Genomic DNA, 24,674 nt, shown 5'->3' on the forward strand with positions numbered 1-24,674 from the left:
TACATGCAGGTTTTGCCACATAAGAACCTACATTTGCTTCCTGCATAATGCCAGTAATGATACTATAAGAATACATATCCATGCTGCCAATATATGCCCGTATCCCCATATAAGAATATACTCATGTTGGGTTTTCCACTAAAAAAGATATGCCACAGTAAGAAAACATGTCCTGAGTGGCTGCACCAACATAGACGATAGTCACATAATAACACATATTAGGTTTGCTTTACCCTTCATGCCCAATACAAAATGCCATGCCACAGTCCTGCTTCTGAACAAATGGGTGCCAGGGTCCCAGACCTGGCACAAATCACACACCAATCAATGCAGCTTATATATGTACTCTCTCATTCCCACACACACCCATACAACATACATTCATTCATGCTTGCATACATGATCTTACATACAGAAACCCATGCATATACACATGCATTCATACATTTCATTCCTTACCTGCAGTCCTAGTCTGGACTCTGCTGAGCCTCACGCCACCTGCCACCATCTCCCTCTATCTCCTGCACAGCATGAACCAGAAATCAGAAAGCTCGCGGTCCCTGCACACGTGGGGAGGAGCAGTTGCGCTCCCAGCTTAGCATCCCTGGACATCTAATGTGCGCGAGATGTATAAGTTCCCCATATGAACATTCAGACCTGCAGTACCCAAGTGTGCATAGCTAAAGGCCAGGCAAGGCTTGGGGGAGCAAGAACTGTCAAAGGAAAGCCACATTTCCCTATACAGTGTTCACTGGGCTGGTTTGGCTCATCCGTAAAGGGTGGGAGATATGCACCCATCATGGACAAGCTGCCCCTGCCAACCCGGTGACAAACATGCTTACCGCCAGGAGTACAACTCTTTCCCTTGCCTGTGTCTCAACAGAGGGAGGAGGCCTCCAACAGCCATAAATCCTCACTGGTGAATACTTCTGCTCTGCTCCTCTGAGCTGACATCCCTGCTGTGCTCCACTGAGCAGACAACCCTGCTGTGCTCCACTGAGCAGACACCCCTGCTGTGCTCCACTGAGCAGAACGCAGCACCTTTACACGGGGGTATGTTCTATGCAAATGGGATCATCACATTGACTCTGCCAGTCTCGTGTGCCAGCTTGGTATGTCAATGCAAGTAGACCAAGGAGGAACACTGAGGTCTGGAGAAAGCACCCAATGAAGGTGCAACACACTGCATCGCTTGTTCCCAGGTTGCGAACATATGAAATAAGACACCTGTGTGTTCCTTTTGGAATATCCTCTGGGCACCTCACTGCTCGAAGTTTTGGAAAGTGTCTATGGAGCATGGAGCTGTTTGGAGGCCGGCAGCCGATTGATACATACATATTCCGCGTGGGGTGCATCAATCCCAAAGGGTGGCCTCTATGCGTCATATACCCATACAGCCTACAGCCTAACCGACAAGTGCTGATGGCCATTCATGGCATTCACGGGTATGAACCAATGCAGTCTGTATGTTTGAACTCTATGGCCGAGCCTGAATGTGCTGTTGCAGAACACAAAGCTACATGGGCATTAATTAGACCATATATTGTCGTGAACCCAGGCTCTCTATTGTAAATTCTCAATGGTCAATTATCTACAGCAGTCGATCATCTGAAAGCTGGACCTCCTTTACTCATCACCACTGCAAGGCACTGCACATATATGGCCGTGATCTTCAAGGAAGTAATAAGATGGATGCCGTGATACGTCTCGGGAGGATAGCTCAGGGGCAACGTGCTCGCCTTGTAACCAAGAAGACATGGAGCACCACAGGTTCGATCCCCGGTCCGCGCTTAGAAACGCCTGGGTATTAAGCGCGTTATAAATAACCTATCATATCATTATCATGTCATGCCTGGATGGACCATAATTCGTTGGTTCTTAACGATGGAAAAAAGGTGCTGCTCATGGTTGGCACTGGCCCAAAGCTTAAAAGACTTGATCCCCGATGCTCCCAGCTCCCCAAGGCTGGTTCTTCCATACAAGTTGCCCTTTTGTTAAGGCGTTGGGAGCTTTCTTTGACTCCCGAGTCACATTTACTAAACAGGTGACTGCTGGCAGCTCGTCATGCACATACATCAACAGAGTGCTGAGACAAATAAGACCCTATCTTACCCTGGGTGAAAGAGTCCTTTCAGTGACTGCTCTTATAAATTCAAGGCTAGACTATTGCAACAGTCTGCTTGCTGGCACGTCGAAAAGTGACTTAAAGAAATTACAGGCTGTCCAAAACAGTGCTGTCAGAGCTGTTTATGGGTTCAACCAAAAAGACCTTATAACATGTAAGCGGAGCTCATTGCATTGGCTACCTATACAACATCGAATGGAACATAAGATACTTAAATTGCGTGTGCTGTAGGTACATCTCCTCAGTATTTGAAAGATGGACTGCACCAAACATCTTCTAATAGAAATCAAGGCTCACATTTGAGTACTCTCTGATCAACCTCACTTCAAATTTGGGGCCACGCGTTTGATGTATTGGCACCCAGAACATGAACGGTCTACCTTGCGGGATCTGGCTTGTTCCTTAAAATTCAAAAAGGACCTTAAAACCTTGGTCTTTGATAAGGGATAGGTGAAATTTAGTTTTCCTTTCTTTCCTTTTTTTCTCTGTCATCCTGTATGTCTCATAGCGCCCTGCGGCCTCCGGGTGTGCAGCTATAAGAATTAGCATCAATAAATACAACCTGTGGCCTAATCAATGTAATCGACACGTACGAGAACATCTGCCAACGTGTGTAATTTGCACAAGAGTAAACCATGTGGCCTTAGACACTGGCATCCATAGTGAATGGTGACGTGCAGATCTGCAAACCCGGCATAACAATTAACCTTTTGGCCTCGCCACATGCGCTGATGTGAAATTATAAGGCGTTAAACCTGATCCCTCAACATTGTACAAATTAACCACACATGTCAAAATGATAAAATAGATCAACCTCTATCTAGCAAAATATATAAATATGGTATTACCTTTCTAAAGAGCTTCCAAAAATATATTTCAGAGAATCGTGTGCGCTCGTATCACCTGCCAATGTTTGCCGCCCAAGTTGGTCTATATGGTGATAGGATTCTTTTAATGTGTTCGAGGCAAAGGAACCCATTTCCGTGGGCACCGGGGTGGCATATTGCAGGGCAGGATTCGTGTTTCCCATCCACCAGTGTGCACTCCCCATCACAGGGGAGAGTGCCCGTCAAGAGCTGGCAGATCAGACCACCCAGCTCCTTGTGGTGGAGTGGCTGACATGTGTATGAGGGTTTGCTGCTGCAAACGAAGGTTGCCCCTTTCAACCGCCGGTGCATCGATTCCATTTTGGTATCACAAGGGGAGACACTGCCCAGATTAAGGCAGACTCACGGGCAGTGTTTCTATAGGGTGGGCGGAAGGGTACATCAGAAATCCTCTATACCCACATGCATGTGGCGGCAGGGGGCACCAGGGGACATAGTCTGTGTCTTGAAGAGACTATGGGGGCTGTACCCACCCATTCCTCCTCATCACAGCCATGTAATTGTTAACCGTGCTGCTCTGAATGCTGTGTGCTGCATTGCATGGTGGTAAACGGGCCAACCACCCTGTTCTGCCACCCACCATGGGGGGCGGGGGGGGAAGGGGGAGGCTGATTTATTTGCCTAATTCTTCTGCTTTTGTTTTCTGTCTGGAGGGAAAATAGTTCACAACCATATCCTGCAGAATGGACTACTTTGGAATATTAATATAATACCCATGACTGATTGGGGATCATTTCCACATGCTACACAATGTATAAATGAAATGTCTTAGTTGAGGGAAACTATATATGGAATCTATAGGGGTTAGTCTGGTCATTGGGTCGCCATATTGGGTAGCTCCTCTTAGGACCACCTCTAAGTGCCAAAAATACAAAGTTGCTGGTTAGCATAAAAATAATTGTCCAGTGCTGTATAGTGTGCTTAACATGAAAGGTAGTTAGGGATTGGGCCGGCCAAGCGTTACCAGCCTTGGGACCTTGGACAGCTACCAGACCAAGTGAAACTACAAGGTTGGGAACGATCCCAAGGGTGCTGCGTGTTCCCAACAAATTGCCATCTCTAAGCTCTGAGACAGAACATGTGGCTTTGAACCTGGATAGTAGTTGTAACTTTCCAGCTTCGGTTTGGTGGGAACAGCTTCCCCATCCATCTTGAATGAATAGGCTCTGTCCAACGCCTTCAGGTCATGTGTTTACAAACCACGAAATGGAGCTCTTCAGCGTGTAATAAGGATTTAAGCTGTATCCCTCGCAGGTGCCTTACCGCCTTGGTTAACTGGAAGCTTCCAATCCCTAATTGTCCATGGCAAGGCTGTGCACAGTGTTTGCTCTGGAAGCCTTGTCTGTGTGCTTCAGCTGGACCAATCTGCCAGCCTTTCCCCATTCACTTCAATGCACCTATGGCTTCCATCTTTGTTCTTATGGCCGTCCATATTAGTCGCAGTTAGGCATGGGCAAGCTTGGTATATGTAGTCTTAGGCGTCTTGCTGTTTCCGCTTAGCAAAGACTGTACATGTGCATGTCAGTCCTCTATGTGAGTCATAAGTGTTTGCAATAAACTATCGTGTTTGTGTAGCTTTGTGCATGTATGCATATATGCTCCATGTCTCATGCATATATGTCATGGTGTTAGTGCTGACATCATCAGTTTCTTCGGGGTTGTAATAAGTCAACTTGTTTGATCGAAGACAACTGCATTTCCTCCAGGTTGTCAATCGGGTATGGTATAAATGGCTGCCAGAGTGAATAGCGTTTCTGACATCTGCTATACATCAACGATGGCACGGAAGGGTTTAGGAGTGATGTGCATTTCTTCTTTCTTTGTCTTCGGGTTTTGAGTTGGTTGGGGGTCACACGAGTCACACTTGGGTACCCCTCTTCACCTGGCCACAGGAGCATTGCAGAAGGTATGGATGGGCTCTCTAGCTATGCATCTGATGATCAGTGTCTCGTAGGGCCGCCAGGATTACGGACTTCTGAGCTGAAATGAACTTCCTCAGGGAAAATGGTCCCCGCAAAGGAAGGGTGGGGTGAACCAACCCTACAAAGACGACATTACAGATCTTTTGAAGGCACTGCATCTCAGCAATGTGCTGCCTTGACGTTTCTCGTGTGTTTTAGGGCAATGTATCTTGCACTCAGACACAAAGAAGTGTTTTCCTCCAGATGAGGCAGGCTTTATGAATTTGGCATTGACAGATCTAAGGTTTTACCTTAGGATGTAGTAATTGCCTCTAGTGGAAGATATTCCATATCTTTTCCACAAAGTCCTTAAAGGGAGTCCACAACGTATTAGGGCCAATGCCAGGCTCCACTTGAAGCTTGCACAGGTCTGTGAGAGCTGACTTAATATGTTCATACATCTTTGGGTTATGCATAGTCCAGCTGGAAGATTCAGAAGCCTTTGAGATTTGGGAATCTCATTTTTAGGCATTCCAGTGTAGACAGGGTTGCAGTAGCAGTGTGATAGGGCAGTATATGTGTCCTGTCAAATGTTACCCTGTGGGCTTTTCTTGAAGCAGTAGAGGTACCCTCCATAGCCTCCTCATTTACAAGTGGATGCTTTGAATGAAGGTAGAAATTTGGTTGGAGAAGAGGAGGATTCATTGGATCCAAACGCCAAGGGCGCGATTCATGGAATTATTTGCACAGTGCAAACTGGCTTTGCACTGCCGACGTGAACCCTGATTCATGGAACTGTGCAACATGTCTTTTTGCTGTGAAAAGTCACTTGGCACTGCAAAAATACACTTTAAACTGCTCCACCCTGATTCATGGAAGAGTGCAAAGTGTATTTTTTGAAGCAAAGTCACTTTGCACCATGCAAATAATTCCACGAATCAGGCCCTAAGTCTGTTGATTTTCATCCAGGATTTGGAGCTGGTAGCAGTTTTTTAGGTCAAAAGAATTGCAATGTATCTTACATGCAGTGGCAGCCATCAAGATGTTTTAGATACACCGAGGCAAAGATCGCTCACCTGTGTCCAGTGAAAGATGATTTCTAGACATGCTAAAAGCTTGGCCTGATGTCCATTTCTATGGATGCTATCAACACACATTTGGAATGTAAGTTGCTGATGACCAATTAACTGTGCCAAATACCATTATTGATCTGCCGAAGAGCAGAGGTGGTAAGGAAGGGTCTTTCTCTGAATGCCACTTCGGATTCTTCTGGCTAAGGATCTAGTAGAGTTGTTTCAGACTTGATGGTTCCATTGGAAATAAATGGCCTGATCCAATGCAGAGTTCTTCTTGTCACCTCTGTGGATGTTGTCTGGCAGGGAGCCATAATCACCATATGCCGTTAACAGCAGGGGCAAGATTGGGACTCCAGGTTGGTCTGAAACCCTAGGAGGTACTTGCTGATGTAATGAAGGCAGTCTTTGATCAGCAAGTGGTCTAAATCCAAACGTCTTATCATCATCAACTCATGTATGGGTTTTCGTGAATTCTTGGAGTTGCCAGGTGACCACACCTTAGAACATTCTGCTGGGGAAAATAGTATTCGAGATTGGGAGATAGTTGGAAAGTTCTCTGTGGGTCTTTCGGGAGTTTCTAAAGCAGTAGAGCCCGGGGTGCCTATTTCAAAGCCTGGACAATGAGTACGATTTTAAACTAATATCGTGGTGATTCAGCGTGTCAAAAAAAGCAAAGCAACATAATAACAGGATATATGAGTTCAGTTTTTCTGTTAAGTCTGAAGCTGCGAACATTTAAGCAATCATTGAAAAGGCTGTTTGGGAAACTTCTAGAGCTCAATTGAAAGCTATGAATAAATCCTCAAAAATTAGTGTAAATATATATAAAAATAGTGCGATGCAAAGCATTGAGGCAAGGAGATTTTCTGGCTTCCCAGGATTTTGGGTGAAGTCCGCCATGTGTGCAAATGATATCTATTTGTATTAGCACAGACGGTTAAGTAGGCAAATGCTATCCCAAGTATGTAACTTTACTGATTTTTACTGATTTCAGTATGCATCTGTTTATTTATTTATTTATGCTTGCTATTTATATAGCGCACCCAACACAGAGACATCTGAGCGCTGGCTAGCCAGTAAGTATGTTGTGTTACAGAGATGTGTTCTAACATGGAGCAAAATGTCTATAGAGACATTGCATAAACAGGTCTGTCTATACGTTAACAAAACTCTAGTGCAAAAATAATCCACTTGGTAGCCAGTGTGAATTTCCCAGAGTACTGCTGAGCCCTTAAATAATGGGTTAAAGGATGCATTCATTTAATGCAGACAGACTGCACATACTCGGTTACCAAGCAAGAACGTATTGAGGCTCACGGATGCCTACATACATTGTGTATGCTCTGACAACTGTAACACAAAGTCAGCATGAAAATGAATGCCCCTGCCGCTCGGCCTGCCCCTTCCTACGTAATTGCAGCCCAAATGGGCCCCAGCATATCATTCTATGATTTAGAGAAGCCACCGAGTTAGAGAAGAAAAAAAGGCACTGCAAAATATCATCACTGGGTTTGTAACACTAGAGGACAGCATTTGATATAATGCGTCACTTTTTTCACAATAATCTCTGCTTGTTTCATGGAGCATAGAAATGAGGGACCCTCTCAGTACATTTTTAGAACTAGATGCAGCTGCCATATTGTAAGCCAATCCCGTTCTTTCTCTCTCCCCGCCTCGCCCTTTCTCTCGCTAGCCATTGCTCCCTGGCCCTCTCCTTCCTCACCCTCCATCTGTGCTTTAGTGAGAGAGCCTCCATGCATTCCCTATCTCCACCTCCCCCCGAAGACACCCCGAAATGCAAAGGAAGGAGAGGGTGATTGGGGGAGTGGGGCTGCAGCGGTCCATGGAGCATCACTGTGCTTTGCTAATCATTCCTGCCGTGGGATTTCACATCAAGAGCCCCACTGACCTTCGAAATAAGGTGCCAAGACAGGGAGCAGGGGCTGCATGTGTAGAGTAAGCATTATTACAAAATAAAAAATAAAAACAAAGCAGGCCACTGACGCCAATTTAGGAGTAGAGTTTGACAGTGGCTGCCAACACAAAAGTAGGACAATGCTTCTGTAGCATGGGAGTTCAAGCATAGGATGCCCTCTGCTCTGCAATGTTATAACTTTGGGAGCAATCACATAACTTGAAATGCTCATAAAAGACATCTGAATTCCAATTCGAAAAACCATTGCCAAATTGTAAGTCATGCCGTTAATGCATTATTGCACTGATTTTGATTTGAATTGTGCCGGTGCATCATTCCTTCACCCTGTTATTTGGGGCGATGTGAAGGAAGATAGCCACCTATGGTAGTAATCCCAAGTGGCAGTTCTTATTATGGTTCTGTCTGTGGGAGGGGTAGTTTCTACAGACCACATAGCTCCACCTGCTCCATCACCTGAGCCCCCAGCACAGTGTTTGCTTCTCTTTTGCTACAGCCACCCACCCGGCCCTTCCTGCCAGCAGCGCAGCCAGAGGAAAATCATCAGGAGGAAGAATGCTGTACTTTTTACTATTACATTTAGAATAGAAGAAGTATTGGAAGACATGCATTTTCTTGACATGTGTCCTGCGGGAATGTTGCCATGACACTGAGGGTGCATTGTCCATAAGGACTGAGGAGAGGGTATTCAGAAAGTTATTGATGGTGTTGCTGGAGGTCCGGCAGACCTTGTAAGCAACCAGAAGAACAGGCTGTAGAGTTTGCAAATGACTTTGTAATGTTGCTTTTGGTGTTTATTCTGTGTTTTTGCACAATGTAACACATGTCCAGTTGAGCATACTAAATGTTCCCTTGGTGCTCACGAGAGAAACCGATCCTTGGTTTTAACCTGAGTGACCATTTCCAAGAAAGAAAAATAAATTAAGGGCCTGATTTACAAAGGTATTCTACAATGGCACAATCACATTGGATACCACTTTGTAAATCAGGACCTAAGTGTACTGATGTTTTAAACTGGGTATTTTTTCATAATTTTACAATATTCATTCTGTAGTTCTAATAATCATTTTACCATGTTTTAACTGAGCCTGAGCAAAGGACGCTTCTAAAACCTGAAATAACCTTGTAAATTATTTTCTATTGTACTCTTTAAAAATAATACACCTATGAGAGAGTAACGGGGGCTAGAGCAGCATTGGGGGCTCTTGTGTGCTTTGCATGAAATCAAAGAAAGAGCATTTTGGGAGCACCAAATGTAGGGATGTCATCAATGATATTTGTGATGTCATCTTTGATGTCCTGGGTGTTAGTCTTAGCAGTGCACGGTGGTGGCGCGAGTTATGGTTGCTTAGCTTACCAAAACTGGCAAATTTCAGGGGTTTTTCGATTTTACTTGTAACCATAACGTCCTTTTAACAAAGTTTTTTCATTGAATTTCATAGGTTTTTATTAGTCCAACTTAACCATAATGTGTCTTTAACAAAGCTTTTTCATTGAATTTCATAGGTTTTTATTAGTCCAACTTAACCATAACGTCCCTTTAACAACGTTTTTTCAGTGATTTTCATAGGTTTTTATTAGTGCAACTTAACCATAACGTCCCTTTAACCAATGTTTTTCAGTGAATTTCATGTTTTTTTTACCAGTGCATGCTATTTTCCTACAACTTACTAATATCATACCTACCAAATATAACAATATTTGTGTCTAATTTATATAGTGTCACCTTAAAACTCTGCCTGCCATTTCCCACCTTCTAGAATCATTTTTAACACTTCTATACACTTTTTGCAACTATTTCAACTAGTTTTTCATCTGTAGACACCAAAGAACATCTGACTAAATTGCGGACCTTCCGGACAGTGCCACATGACCATACGCTGGTGCGCGGCATGATGACGTGTCCGAGAACCCGCCACACTGCACGATAAGATCCGTCTTTTGTGGACAGTTCGGAACTGCATTTTCTACTGATCTATGAACTTTCAACTTCAAAATTTCCCTAGCACACCCCCTACACCTTTTCGTACTCATTATCCATTACTAATCTAGTACACAGTACATACTTGGAATAAATTGATCAAAACTGCTATTTATCTTACAAATGGCATCAGTTATTGCCATCCCTCCTCCCCAAGAGCCACCACCACCACCAGCTGGAGGACCTTCACAGCAAAAATAGCGCAGTACGTTCAAAGACAATGAAGAGGACCAAGAAGATGAGGTAGAGGAAGTGCCTACTTCGAGCACCAAGATGGAATCATGGGTGTGCCAGTTCTTTGCTACTGTTGGGAGTGTACCGAAGGCTAAAGCTACTGAGTGCACATTTTTACTCAGTCGCAGACTACCTGGATAGTACTCCTACGGAACTACCTCCATGCACCGCCACACCAAATCCAATGACCGCAATGCTCTCAGAAAGGTTATTCCTTTCTCAGCAAGTAGTAAACTGTCTTCCTCCACCTCATCTTCCTCAACAAATACTTTAACCATGCAGCCTGATGTCTACAAGCATTGGTGCGTTATAAATAAATAAGGAGGGCTACAGACCATTATTGTCCATTGCAGCCCTGGAAATGGAGGATAAAGGCCATTAGCACCCCTGGTTCCCAAAACGGGAACCCAGGGTGTTAAAACATAGATTTTTCTTCCTATAGCGGGACACCTGTGGCGTCCCGCTGTAAGGAAGGAAAATCCTTTTCCAAGACAGCCAACATGGAAAGAGAAGGCGGGGCTCCATACACAGCCCCTCTTCCCTTGCCATGGCAACCCGCAAAACCCTATGAACATATTACCACAAGCACTTTTTTTCCCTTTCAAACCTATCCTACCTTCGAATAACTTTACCACATAGCCGGTCCCAGGTAGACATAGCCACTTTAACACCATTTTCCGTCCCTAGCGGTCATGGCCAGTAGGCAGATTGTCCGTGTCATAACATTATGCCATGACCCAGACAATCTGGCTACTGCCCACGGCCACAGGCTATACCTCAGTCACCAAAGGTATATGACTATTTTGTGTACCTACATTATTACACTTGTCAAACAATAAAACACGGGCACATTTGCAAAACCATGCTTTAATGTCCTTGCCAATGCTCCTCATGAGTTTGCTCGAAATCGCCCATGTTTTATTTTTTAAAGTGTCAAAATGTATGTACATACAATAGTCATATAACTTAGCCCACACTCGACAAAGTCCATTCAGTCTTTACACAAACATTGAAGGTTTGGTCTATAATCTTTCTCACAACTTTTGTCCACATTCATCAAATAGCAACAAAGTTATAAGCCATCAAAAAATGTTGAGACCCCCTCTAATTTTGCCCCCTCTTTAGAAAATCTCACCAAAAAAACCATTTATATCTAGATCCAAAATTGTTTTGCCAAATGTTGTGCAGATTCGTCAATATGCATTTACAATATTTTGGGACCCCCCCCTTTAATTTTGCCCCCTCTTGAAAGAATCCCAAATTTTTTTTGCAAAACCATTCAGGATTAGTTCTAGAATGAAATTGCAAAATTACATGCAGTTTCATTGGGCCTCATTACGACCCAGGCGTTAAGGGTTAACGCCGTCGTTAACCCTTAACGCCTATTCTGATTTTAACGGCTGCTCTTAGCAGTCGTTAAAATCCATGGCGCTAACCTGCCATGATGCTAATTACGCCACCGTAATTTACGGTGGCGTAATTAGTGCCTTCCCCACTCCCATTATGCCCTATGGGGCAAAAATGGGAATGGGGAAGGGAAAATGGGAAATGGGGATTTACCGCCCCACTCACCTTGGAATGGTAAAGTTGGCGCAATTAGCGCCTGGGTCGTAATGACCCCCATTGAGTGGCGCAAAAGTTATAAGCCATCCAAAAACTGCTTTTCCCCAACCCTGTAATGCAGGCATAGGTACAGATGACCTAGGACATCTGAAGTGTCCGCGAACACCACAGGACTGCCCCAGAACATCGAGTGTTCGCAGACTTTCGGGGGGTGAAACAACCCATTTTTTGGCTTCTAATGGCTATATCCTATCCAATCCTCACCCCACACCACATCCCCAGAGATTGTTTGTCGAGTTTGACAAGTGAAATCCTGCTTTTTTGTTTTAAGTTTTCACTGCGCTGTTCGCGGACCCCAAAAAAGTCTGCAAATCCAAGATGGCGGGCGTTTCAGGGAATCAGACGCATTTCACGTTTTCTCACCATCCAATCAGCGGGCGCGTCCCGGTGTTCGCGGACCACGCAAAAGTTAGCAAATTTTTCTGGCCAATCAGAGGCCAGTCTGCGGACATTGCGGCCAATCAGAGGCCAGTCCGAGGACCGAACAGGGAAGTGAGTCCGCGGAGTGGACATAGATATCACACATTTTTTTGCTTTACATTTTGGTCATATAAAAAGAAACTACTGGCCGGATTTACACCAAATAAAAATAAGCTTGCTTTCGGGATCAAGCCGCCGCTCCTGCTGCAAATTTGGTGTAAATCCGTCCAGCGGTTTGGGCAGTAGGCGTGTTTTCCCATTATGTCTATGGGAAAAAAAAAAATTGGGACCCCCCCCTATAACTTTGCCCCCCCGGACCAAACCTCACAAAACTTTGCAAAAACAATTCAGAGTGGGCCATATACTTTTTTTTGCAAAGTTTGGTGAGGATTCATCCAGGGGGAGCGAAGTTATAAGCCGCCCAAAAAGTGTTCTTCCTCTGGAAACAGCAACTTAACCATAACTACACAGCCACTACTGTGGCTGTGTAATATGTATGTATAGAATCTGGATGTTCCACAATGCATTTTAGTAAACTTGGACCCTGTGAATAGAAGGGCTGAAAGTGTGGCGCAGTAGAATAAAACAGCTGAGGTTGAAGTAAGATCCGAGAAGGCTTGTCTGGCCCAGTGTCAAGGGTTGAGGCAGACAAGAATTTGGTTATCTATCATGGAAAGATACAATGATGTGAGAAGCAAGATGGACTCCTGTTGAGGTATAATGGAAAAACACTAGAAGCACCAGGTTTTGTTCATTTAATGGTATTAAATACAACGAAGGAGCTCAAAACGTGGTCTCCAGTCACATGGTCAGATGAAAATAGACTTTGGGCGAGCTACACCAAGACCAAAAGATAAGGCCATGCACACACTCCCTTTTATTCTCAGGCACAGTGATCCATTGCAACGGCGAGTTCAAAGTCCTAATTGCATAGCACACAGTAGGAGTGATGATGGATGTTGGGCTAATTGGGTGGGAAGGCATTACCAACCCTCCAGCACCTGGGGTACCAGCTTGCGTGCTGCTAGCAAGTAGAATATTCCAGTAGGATACAAGCGTGCCAACCAATTGTAGAGGGTCACGTATCAAAGAACCCTACAGTTTGAGAAGCCAATAAAACGTGTATTAGTATGACACGGATGATGACTTGCACTAGGGGTGGGCTTAGCTGTCCACCTGACCTTAGAGATACAATCGCAATCCCATTCCCCATCGAAAGTATACCTGGATGTTTCCCATTTCCCTATCCCAATCCCACGTATGTTTTCTTATTTTGCCACATAGTATGACGTCACTCATGAAAAGTTTTTACTATAAATGTTTGTTTTTTCATGAAAATCATCGAGAGACTTATGATTTTTCGGCATCCGTTGATGCCTGTTGTACTCCCTGTTTTAGACAATTGCAAATAAAACAGTTGTGCTTTTGCCAACTTCCTGAGTCGGTCTGATTATTGATTATTGATGTATGAGTAAGATCTGCATCCCCATCCATCTCAGATACTGTTACCTCGTCCTAAAGGACCCGGGTTCACTACATTCAGGATGGGACAAATAATCTTGCAATCATGGTTTATTTAAATAAGGATTTATACATTTATCTGGTTAGTTTCTAACATGGCTAATCCTTATATCCCCCCCCCCCCAGATGTTTTAGACCTCAACTTCTATTGTCTTTCACCCCTGACTATGCTGGAAATAGATTTTATGAGTTAAAGTCTAAAACAAATGGTGGCCCACCCTCAGAGTAACCATGCTGTTTATTTTGATTCGTGCACATTTCAAGACATTGCTCTAAAAAATAGAGAATTATTGTCCCTCTAAAGTAATACATTAGCAAATGTTTTTATCAGCTAGAGCTGAAAAGATTTGCCGTCGAGTGTCTCAAGTGAAGTGGTGAGTGGGTACAAATCTTGGTTTCAACTTCTTAAATAAAGTGTGTGATCTCACTGTGCTATATTTCCTCAAATTGGAGCACTAGATATGCGTTATACATTTGGGGAAGCAGGAGTCCAGGTACAGGTTTTGTATTGTGGCTATTGGGAAGTAAGACACCATGTGTGGGTCTAGTGGTGTGGGGTGGAGGAGGCTCGAGGAAATGTATAGGTTTTGCGTTTGGCAGAGGCAGGGTATCATGTCTTGGTCTTTCGACAGCACACCTCATGTTTAGCCCTTAGAGGTGAGCCAGATGTTCCGTCTCTGCTCTGGCAACCCCAACTGTATCTCACCTCCACCACCACTCTTCTTTTAAGTACTGTGGTCACTAAAGGTACCCTGGCTGCATACTGGACACTGCCAGACCATACCTTTTGCAGAAGCACACACATCAACTCATGAAACCAGTACCTGGTGGTGATGGGAAAGCCATTAGGTCACTGACACCATGCTCTCCTACCCTGAACTGTGCAACATGACTGGCTAAGCCATCACAGATCAGGCACATTATCAGAGCCCCACTGTTGTGTTAATGGTGGACTTGTGCTATACAAATCCCCCATTGCATGACATAAACTATCATACTAAAAAATGTTATATGTAAAACTTTCTTAATTCTTTTTTCCTTATCCTGAGAATACTTTTCCCAGGTCTGCTATCAGTTCTCAAAAACGCTATGGCAGTTTGGCAGCTGTTGCTCCTCTTTTCCACATGAGTTGTACCACCTGAATCAACATCCCACTGGTGTGACTGTATTGTGCAGATAGATGTGGGACAATCGCTTGCCAATGATTGTGACGAGCCGTGTAGATGAGTGTTCTATATTTGTATTTCCCAGCTGCAGCTCTTCAGTGACACTGCCCAAGGAGTGACCAATTTTGCAGATGGGATAGCACGTTATTTGCAGGGACAGTGTCCGTGCCTTTCAACTTTTTCAAAAGAAAGGAGTCTTGATCCTCATGGGGACCCCCAGCAACTGCTCCCATGTTCCCAGTCAGCAATCTGATAATATGGCAATAGATTCCTATATTATGTTTATTTTATGATATGATATTTTATTTGTATCGCGCTCGTACACAAGTGTTTCAGAGCACGACAAGGCAAGGAAGGGGAACAGGGGAGAACACAACAACGATCTTACTAGGCCCAGTGACGTTTAGAATGTGCAAGTGCATGGGAAAGGGGAAAAGTGCATGGAAGGGGGAGGCTTTAAATGTGTGCTTTGAGCACTTGCATTACATGCTGCATTTGCTGGAGCCCTTCAGGCCGTCCCTTGGAAGTGACGACTTGAAGAGCTTCGGCAAATGAAGTGTGTATTGTGAGTGCTTCAAAGCACACATATAAAGCAAAGAAATGCACCCGGGTGTTAATAGCCGCCAATTATCACGAGATGGCAAGCCAGCAGGGAGCTGAAGCACTGAAAAAATATAGATTCTTCTTTGTCAGCAAGCAGTTGATGTGGAGGAACCAGTGTTAAAAGACAAAGGGCTTCATTACGAGGTTGGAAGTAGGTTTGCTGGTTTTACCGGCAAGACTACCTCCATACCAGCATGAGAATCCGGCACCCGCGAATGGGCAATTACCGGGGTATTCCGGCCCCGCAGGACCCAGTAATTGCCCTTTCGTGGGTGCCGGTATATCCCCATTCCCTTTTCAGCCCCATAGCGATCAATGGGAATGGGGTTGCCTGTAGCACCGGCACCGTACATAACAGTGCCGGTGCTACAGGATTGCTGTGCTCGCAGGTGCCTTTCATTCCGCCAGGGCAGACCTGGTGGAATGAAAGGCACCTACGAACACAACTCAGAGTTTGCCGCTCCGGTAACAACGGTACAGGCAAGCATACCTGTACCGTTGTTACCGGACGGCAAACGCGTAATGAGGCCCAAAGAGGTGATATCAGTGGGCATTTAGTGCGTTAGCTCCCCTTGGTTGGCCTTCTCGTGATAATTAGCGGCTATTAACTCCTGGCTGTACTTGTCTCCCTTATAATGTATGCACCCCAAAGGTGCCCCAGACAGTTTTCTTCTCTGAGCAATGGGGGCACCCAACCATCATGTTGAAATGGACCCCCGCACTTCTTCAGCCGGGCCTGGTTATTTGTGTGTAGTGTAAAGGTAATGTGGTGTGTCCTGTACATAGCTTGGTATGTACAGTATGCGCTACATAATACCATCCGCTGAAGGGAAGCCAGTCTGATTATCTGGTTAATAGGCCCCTACAAGTCATAGGCAGGCCTAGACAAGATGACTTAGAGTAATACCACCAACACACTGAAGCTGCCTCCGTGGAAGTGCAGCTGACCAATAAGTGAAGCTCTCACCCCTTTTCTTATTGCATTTCCTTCTTGCGAAAACTCCAAAAACTATACGTACCTCTGCGGAGCACGATGACGCCCGCTTACGCTTACCTTTCCCTGTATGTCGTTAGTTAAGTAAGTATGTTTTTCTCTGCCTGACTTTTCCCACTCTTCCCCTTTCCCACTCTCCTTGGTCCAGTTTCCTCTACCCCACCCCGGAGGCTACAGCCTCGCTGCCACACTGGGGGCGTCACAATTTCCTACAACCAGGACAAGGGTTGGTGTTTTAAGACCACTACAGTGGCGATGTACATGACTAATAACATAACATGACTAGGGGCCTCATTACACAGATGGCAGTAAGGATTTACCAGTACCGGTAAAATACCGGTACCGGTAAATCCTTACCGCCTTACTACGAGGTCCCTTTGCGGGTTGGGGGATTTAATGCCTGCTATTTGCAGGCGTTAAAATCCAACCCGCAAAGGGACCTTGGAGCTAATTACGGCACCCCAAAATTGCGGTGCCGTAATTAGCGCCTTCCCCATTCCCATAGAGCCCTATGGGAATGGGGAAGGGCAATGGTGGAAGGGGGATTTACTGCCCCTCCAACCTTGGAATGGGGCGGTAAATCCCCTTTCCACCAAGGCGGTGCCGGTATTTTACCGGCATGAGCCATGGCGCTAATAGCGCCATGGCTCACCGCCTACCGTGTAATGAGGCCCTAGGACTCTAAACAGACATCTTGGAAATCCGCCTTTTGTGATTCAGGTGCAATGTACTGGTCTATAAGTTACTTACTTGTTCCAAAAGTAGGTCACACTTACAAATTTAAAAAAATTCTGGAAATTCTGCTCCAGTACTGTGTGTGGTTTACCCGCAACCAATGACATAGGGTTCTGAGAAGATGGATATGCTCCCCTTATTTCAGGCCAAAGATGTAACAAAAGTGCTGGTTTTGGAAAAACAGTTTCTTTCAATGTGCTCATTAAGTGGCCCATATTAAAAAAAACCTAACCCGTTTGTGGCAACGGGGAAGCCCTATGTCCACCGGTTTTCTTTTTGAATAAGACAAAATATGTAATCAAAAGCAATTTAAATTGGTAATCAACGTTTACCTCCAATGGAATGAACATCCAGAATGAATGATAGGAATGCGAGGGACATGGAATGTTATCCATATCCACGCACGCGCGCGTGTGTGTTTCACTGGGAACAATGCACACCTCAGCTGCTGAGCCCATAATGGGGGCCCAGGAGCCTCATGCTAATTCCACGGGGAGAAAGGAGCTGTGACCGGGCCTGGAGAGAGGATGCAACCCAACCCTAAACAGCCACAAAATGCCAAGTTCAGTAGCTAGCAAGCTAGATGAAAGAATGGGAAACAAACATGGGGGCGCTAGAAACTAAATCAAACTCGCGCAGCACATTAATAACACACATTTCTCAGATAAACACACGCCATTGGAGAGGTGAAACTACAGCAAGAACACAGGCAAGGGAGGTGTTGCTATGCAACATGTCAAACAGTTGGGCCCAGACTGGTTACATCGAATACATGGGCCTCATTACGAGGAAGGCGGTAGGGGATTAAAAGGGCCGGTAGAGCTGCCAACCCTGTTAACCCCCTACCGCCTCATTACGAGGTCTCCTTAGCGGGTCCCGCGAGCAGACCATTATGCAAACAACGGGCCCATCCTTAACGGGCCCGTTGTTTGCATCCTCCCCATTCCGCCCTATGGGAACTCAAATGGGAATGGGGATGTACCTGGTCCGGGTTCCCTGAATGGGGAAATACCGGGCCCTCCAAGGTCGGAATGGCCTGGTATTTCCCCATTCAGGGAACCCGGACCCGGTACCCGGAATGGGGGTAGCCATGCCGCATTCTCGTAATGAGGCCCAATTGTGTATTCCGTAACAGGCTGTCATAGTGTCATAGTGCCTGCATACTGCAGAGATATGGTGATGGGTCTTCATATTGTGATTATACTGGGAAGTGCCCGTTACTGTGCACATAGTGTAGTGGCCATGCATCCTATTGAGAGACAGCGATGGACATGCAAACTATACTTCTAATGTTCCGGGCCTTCATCATTTCTGTGTACTGCGATTAACCTGTATACTGTTAGTGTACTACAATGTGCCGCCAACTATGCACATAGTCTGATGGGTTGCCATGCATTCTCTGATGCACTTGCACACCATGAAGATGCTATGAGCGATCAAGAACATGTGTGCATACAGCAATACTGTGCATAAACTGTGATGGGCCTGCATAATGATAGTACAAAGAGCATGCATACTACGTCCTTATTGCAGCACGGCTATGTTCAGAGTATATTCTGTGATGGGCTGATATACTCAGCATATACTTTAATGGGCCTGCAGATACTGTGTTGAGCATGTGAAGGGCCTGCATATTGTGAAGTCAATGTGATGGTTATAGGTACTGTGTTGATAGTGTTACAGAATACATAATGTGTGGATACTGTGGTGGGCGCACATACTCTACATACATTGGAATGGCTCTGCATACTGCACAGATGTGGTGACGGGTCTTCAAACAGCAATTATAATGCAGTGGGCGAATATGACATGTGTTGGTTGTGAGTCCTGTGTACTGTGATGGGACTATGCAGGTTATGTTGATATGCCGTGAGAGGTCTGCATACTGTACACATACTCTGACGGCTTCACATAAACCATATATTTATTTTGATGTCTTAAGGATGGGTGCATGTCAACTATGGCAACTTCAAAGCTTGTGTCAGCCAAGCTCGACAATTGAAAATTGGGCTATTTGGCTCTCGTGACTGTCTCCTCGTCTGAAAGCGTGTTTTGCCTTCCCAATTATTAAGAAAACTATGCATTCATTATATAAAGGTTTAAAGATAAATTTAACGAAAAGCATAGCTTCTTACCATCCTCATTTTCGTCGAACACAGGAGGTTTGCTGGAGTTGTTTGCTCCCATGGTTTAATCTGCCCAGATCTGTGTTCTTTTGTTGCATTATCTCAGAATCCACAGCGAGACAAATGATGCCATACCTGCCCAGCACGATTATTTAGGTCTCATTCTAAGGGGAGGAAAAACACATGTTCAAATGTGTGATTTATACAGTGCTCAGTTAGCAGATGAAGGCAGTACAATGTATTCTATTAAGCAATTAAAACACAAACATGTATCCACTTAGTCAATCCTAATTTTAAACATTGTCCACCAGATAAGATGTATCTTTAACACACAGAGCAGAACAAGTCTCATTCTCTCATAACCTGCTCAATTCACATGAACTGTCCCTCAGGAAGGACTGAATGATCCCTAAAAATGGCAGAGCTGGCCCTAGGTCACAGTGATGGACCGCTGACGCAAAAGAGATAGAAGGCGAGATAACCATTCACTTAATCGTTAAAATACAAAGGTGTCCCTGGATTACCAGGAGAACTTGTGCTTCTATTGCAAAATAATCCTCGCTCCTGACAAGAAGAGGTTGCTCTCTACTCCATCCATGTACCACAAGTTGGAGTTAGAGTATGATTGAGTCTCTACGATTTGAGCACTGTATGCCAATATATGGGTTTATATATATATATGTTGGCTACATTCGAGTAGGGAATGTCTCTCTGTTTATTCCACCAATGGTCAATGCAAGGATATCATTTACTATGGTTGTAGAGTGTCTTAAGAAATATACTAAAATAAAGAAAATTAAAACTGTGGATATAGATAGCACTGAATGACGTATTTTATAAATCTCTCGGGGGGAACAACTGAATGTGCCAAAACAAAAAGCCTTGCCAATGCTAGTCAGATGTGTTTTCCTGTCATACATTTGTATGTTCATTTATCATGTTACACTTTACGAAATGAGAGACAAAGCTTCAACTATGTGTTTGTCAGTCAACAACTAGACACATTGAAATTATTGGCTTTGTGAATGCTTGTCATTCCATACATTTTTACAGTGATATTGGTGATAAAGTATAGGCTTTCGCAATGCTTCTTATTTAGTACATTTTAACATGATTGATTGGTCGTAATAATTGAAGCCACAACCATTTGTTGGTCAATGAAGAACTACAAATGGAAAAACATTTGTCTTTGCCAATGCTTTTTTTTGTCATACATTTTTACAGAATAGTTGGTCATAGTAACTGAAGGTTCACTCATTTGTCTGCCAACGAACATTTATAATCATCAAAAGTATAGGCTTTATGTAAAGCTCTGGGTTCCCAATGATGACTCTGACATCTCTTGATGTTCCAGTTGTATCTTTAATGAGTTTCCAGTACATCTTTTATGTTTCTTATGTCAAGTTCATCAGAACTCCAGGCAAACATGCATCGGCATCCTCCCAGGTAGGCTACATCTCACCAACTCTCTCACTCAGAACCCTCGACCATACAACAACATTCTCACCAGCAAGATTCCATGTCACTCACTCAGCATTCTACTAATTCTGCAAAGACAACATGGAAACCTAAATCACTACATATCTCCCTTCCTTACACAACAATAACAACGCCTACCAAAACCGGTCACACTCACAACACACAGCACACACACACACTCCAACACATGCGCGTGCATCTCAACCACATGAAATATCACCACACCCGTACAACCTGAACGCGTCACCAGTTCAAATGGTATCATAAAACAATACTAACGATGCCCCTCCCCTTTTCTACACAGTAAATGAAGGACACCTACCAATGAAAATTGTACCACTAGCAATCAATATTCAACAGCTCAGGTATCTCTCTAACTTGTCTCCTCCTCTACCACACAAAAACTATAACCAATACTAACCTCATAGCCACACCACAAACACACAACTCCGAGCTGTGGACCACACACACCAAAGAACAAGGCTGGGCATTCCCAACACCCGAGTGAAATGACACAATAACACATTGCACCCTAAGGTACCTATGCCGCCACCCCCACTTGGTTGCCTGTGTCCTAAAGATCCACCTAAAGACCAAACACAACTATGAGAAAGCATTGTCACACTCAACATATAAATAAAAGCATCACTTTCACCAGAACAACAGTACTCTTGTTACACTCAGCCACCCATAACTTCACAGCCAAATAAATACACACCACTATGATGTGCACCTCACAATCAAAGAACCAGGTTGGAGGTTCCAAACGTCCGAGAGAAACAACATCCAAACAGCACAAACAGTGCGATATTGCCACCCCTTATCCATTACCTGTGTTCCTTGAGTCCAACAAACGAACTTAACTGCTGTGAAGAACACCACCATTGAACACACCATACACCATTCCATCAAGCACACAAGCACAAAATCACCAAAATGCCAAATCTCTAGCACACCACAAAGACTTACACATGCAGATCCCCACACTGCAAAAACAAAACAGTTCTTTAAAATTAATAACATTTCTGCTAAATTTACTAACTAAACTTCTTAGTTCTCCCTAAATGGCACAAACGTCCTTTAAACAGTCCCAACTGCAAAGTAAAACATTTACTAAGCATATTCCATTTATCACATTTCCCGTGCCATGTACTATAGCTATATCAGTCCACTTTGCCTATTGCATTGAAAAGTCCATCTGCGGAAAGAACATGCGTTAAACACAACTGCTTCATAAAGCTGACATTGTTCACATCAAATATGTGTCTCTCAATAAAGGCCACAAGACCACACACTCCCATTCAGTGTACATTCACCCAAGAAAATGCTCATATTGCAATTATGGTGTCAAAATATCACAGGCCTCACGTGACAATTAAAACCTAACATGTTAAACTAAACTCTGCTGCATACTATGTAAAACACCACATATTATCAAAACAAAAGTAAATATATAAACCACAAGCTTATTAACCAGCTTCTTGGTGCTCTCTTAATGGGCAAAATGCCCCTCAGCTGCACCGCAATGGGCTCTAGGCCCCTCCTCATTGTGATGTGCATTTGGGCTCCAAGCCCCTCCAGACGCTGCAGTGGCCCCCAGGACCCTCCTCTTCAGATCATGTGGCTGCAAACTCCTCGAGGCTCTGTAATGGCCCCCAGAACCCTCCTCTGTACAGCATATGGGCTCCAAACTCCACAAAGTCACGCATGACCCTCGTAGAAACACAGTTTTCACAGTGGGCACCTAGCCCCTCTGCCAGAGAGCAGTGGTCTCCTAGTTTCTCCTAGGCGCAGCTCAGGCTCTTAGCCTCTCCCAATGCTCCTGCCCAGGGCTCCAAGCCCCTCAGCTGCACAACATAACCTCTGGATTCTTCAAACCCCAGGCGCCGCTTAGGCTCCAAGCCTTTCCTATTGCTGCTGTCATGGGCTTCAAGGTCCCTCAGCTGCACGGCATGGCTTCCAAATATTTCCAGGCGCAGCTCAGACTCCCAGCCTCTTCAAATGCTGCTGCCTTGAGCTCCAAAGCCCTCCATGCTGCAGCTTTAGGTTCCCAAACCCCTTCAGACAGTCACTGGGCCCTCAGCCCTGCCAAAGTTCCTCTGCCTTTCACTGTGCTTGACCTGCACAACTGCTGGCAGACCAGCTGGCCCTTGGCGCCTCTGCCCTTTGTGCTGGGCCCTCCTGCGCCTACAGCATAAAGCGCTCGCCCTACCTGGGAGGGTCTTCTTCTTGGGTTGGGGGGCGGTGCATGTGCCATCCTCAGTGCTGTCCCCTCAGCACAGCCAGCATCCTCGTCGCCAATGTAAAGCTGTGGGTTCCCAATGATGACTCTGACATCTCTTGATGTTCCAGTTGTTCCTTTAATGAGTTTCCAGTACATCTTTTATGTTTCTTATGTCAAGTTCATCAGAGCTCCAGGCAAACATGCACCGGCATCCTCCCAGGTAGGCTACATCTCACCAACTCTCTCACTCAGAACCCTCAACCATACAACAACATTCTCACCAGCAAGATTCCATGTCACTCACTCAGCATTCTACTAATTCTGCAAAGACAACATGGAAACCTAAATCACTACACTTTACCAATGCTTTCCTTTTTTACATTTTTTCACAAGTTATTGCTCATAGTAATTGAAGGTATGAGCATTTAGTTATGAATGGACAATTACAGATGCCAAAGGTAATGTCTTGGCTAATGCTTGTTATTTTGTAATTTTTTACATAATGGATTTGTCATAGAAAATGGAATCCATGAACGTGTGTCTGTCAATGAAAAAATAAAAATGTAAATGTTTTGACTTTGCTAATGCATGTAACATTTGTATACACGTGATTGCTCATAAGAACTGAAGCTTCAACCCACTTGTCAATGAACATTTACAAACAGCAAACATTTATTATTGCTTGTTATTTCATGAATTTTGACACAAGTGACTGGTGGTAACAATTGAAGGTCTGAACAAATGTCAATGAAAAAGTACAAACGGCAAAACGGTTGGCTTCGCCAAACCTTATTTCTTCATACATTTGTACACATGCAATTGAAGCTATGCCCATTTGTGAATGAACAACTGCAAACATAAAAACTATTGGCTTTGCCAATGAGTGTTCGTCCTATGTTTTTACACAACCAATTGATTGTAGTAATTGGAAGTACAACCACTTATTTGTCAACTACCAACTAAACATGGCAAAACGTTTGGCTTTGCCAATGCAGGTTGACTCCACATTTCTGACTTTGCCATGGTTTGTTATTTCACACATATTTACACGCCTGATTAGTCATAGCACTTAAAGCCACAACCATTAGTGTGTCAAGTAACAAATAAAAAAGGGCAGAAGTATACGTTTGCCAATGCTTGTTAATTTACATATTTTTCCCAAGAGATTCATCATATTAATGTATTTGGAATTGAACTTCATAGTAAAGTGTACATTATGAAGTGAACGCTGCGGCACTAAAGATTTGACCAGCTCACATGGTTTATTGCTCCATACATTTTTACACTGCACATGTAAAAAACAAGGACACATTTCTGTTTTTCCAGGTAGTTTAAATCGCCTATTTGCCTGGCGTGTTTGTAAAAATGTTGCCTAAAATCGATTGGATGCTAAAAATCAAAAGTATTACCGAAATGAAATGTTTTTAAATTGATAATTTTGTGAAATCGAATTCTAAAATCAGCTTCTCTATAGAGTGCCCCAATCTAAGCAACAGAAACAGGTATTTTTATAGAGTTGTCATACTATTTGAACCCATGGATGGTTGTTCACCAAACTTGGCATGCTTGATCAGATTGGACAGAATTGGGTGCTTGCCAGATTCTGAAGCCATGGGATCACATGTTCCCATTTTTGTAGGTAGCCT

At 44.2% G+C, this 24,674-nt stretch overlaps 1 protein-coding gene across 4 annotated transcripts in view; it reads right to left on the minus strand.

Annotated features, from left to right (window-relative positions):
- STK32A (serine/threonine kinase 32A) overlaps positions 1 to 24,674 on the minus strand; it is an 885,758-nt gene that overhangs the window by 792,221 nt on the left and 68,863 nt on the right. For all 4 annotated transcript variants that reach the window (XM_069652434.1, XM_069652435.1, XM_069652432.1 and 1 more), the window contains exon 2: positions 19,335 to 19,489. In XM_069652434.1, coding sequence (XP_069508535.1) covers positions 19,335 to 19,386 — 52 coding nt within the window. In that variant the 5' untranslated portion in view covers positions 19,387 to 19,489. The remainder of the gene's footprint in view (positions 1 to 19,334; positions 19,490 to 24,674) is intronic.

The sequence above is a fragment of the Ambystoma mexicanum genome, chromosome 3p (assembly GCF_040938575.1).
Source record: "Ambystoma mexicanum isolate Mex_15411 chromosome 3p, UKY_AmexF1_1, whole genome shotgun sequence".
Taxonomy (NCBI): Eukaryota; Metazoa; Chordata; class Amphibia; order Caudata; family Ambystomatidae; genus Ambystoma; species Ambystoma mexicanum.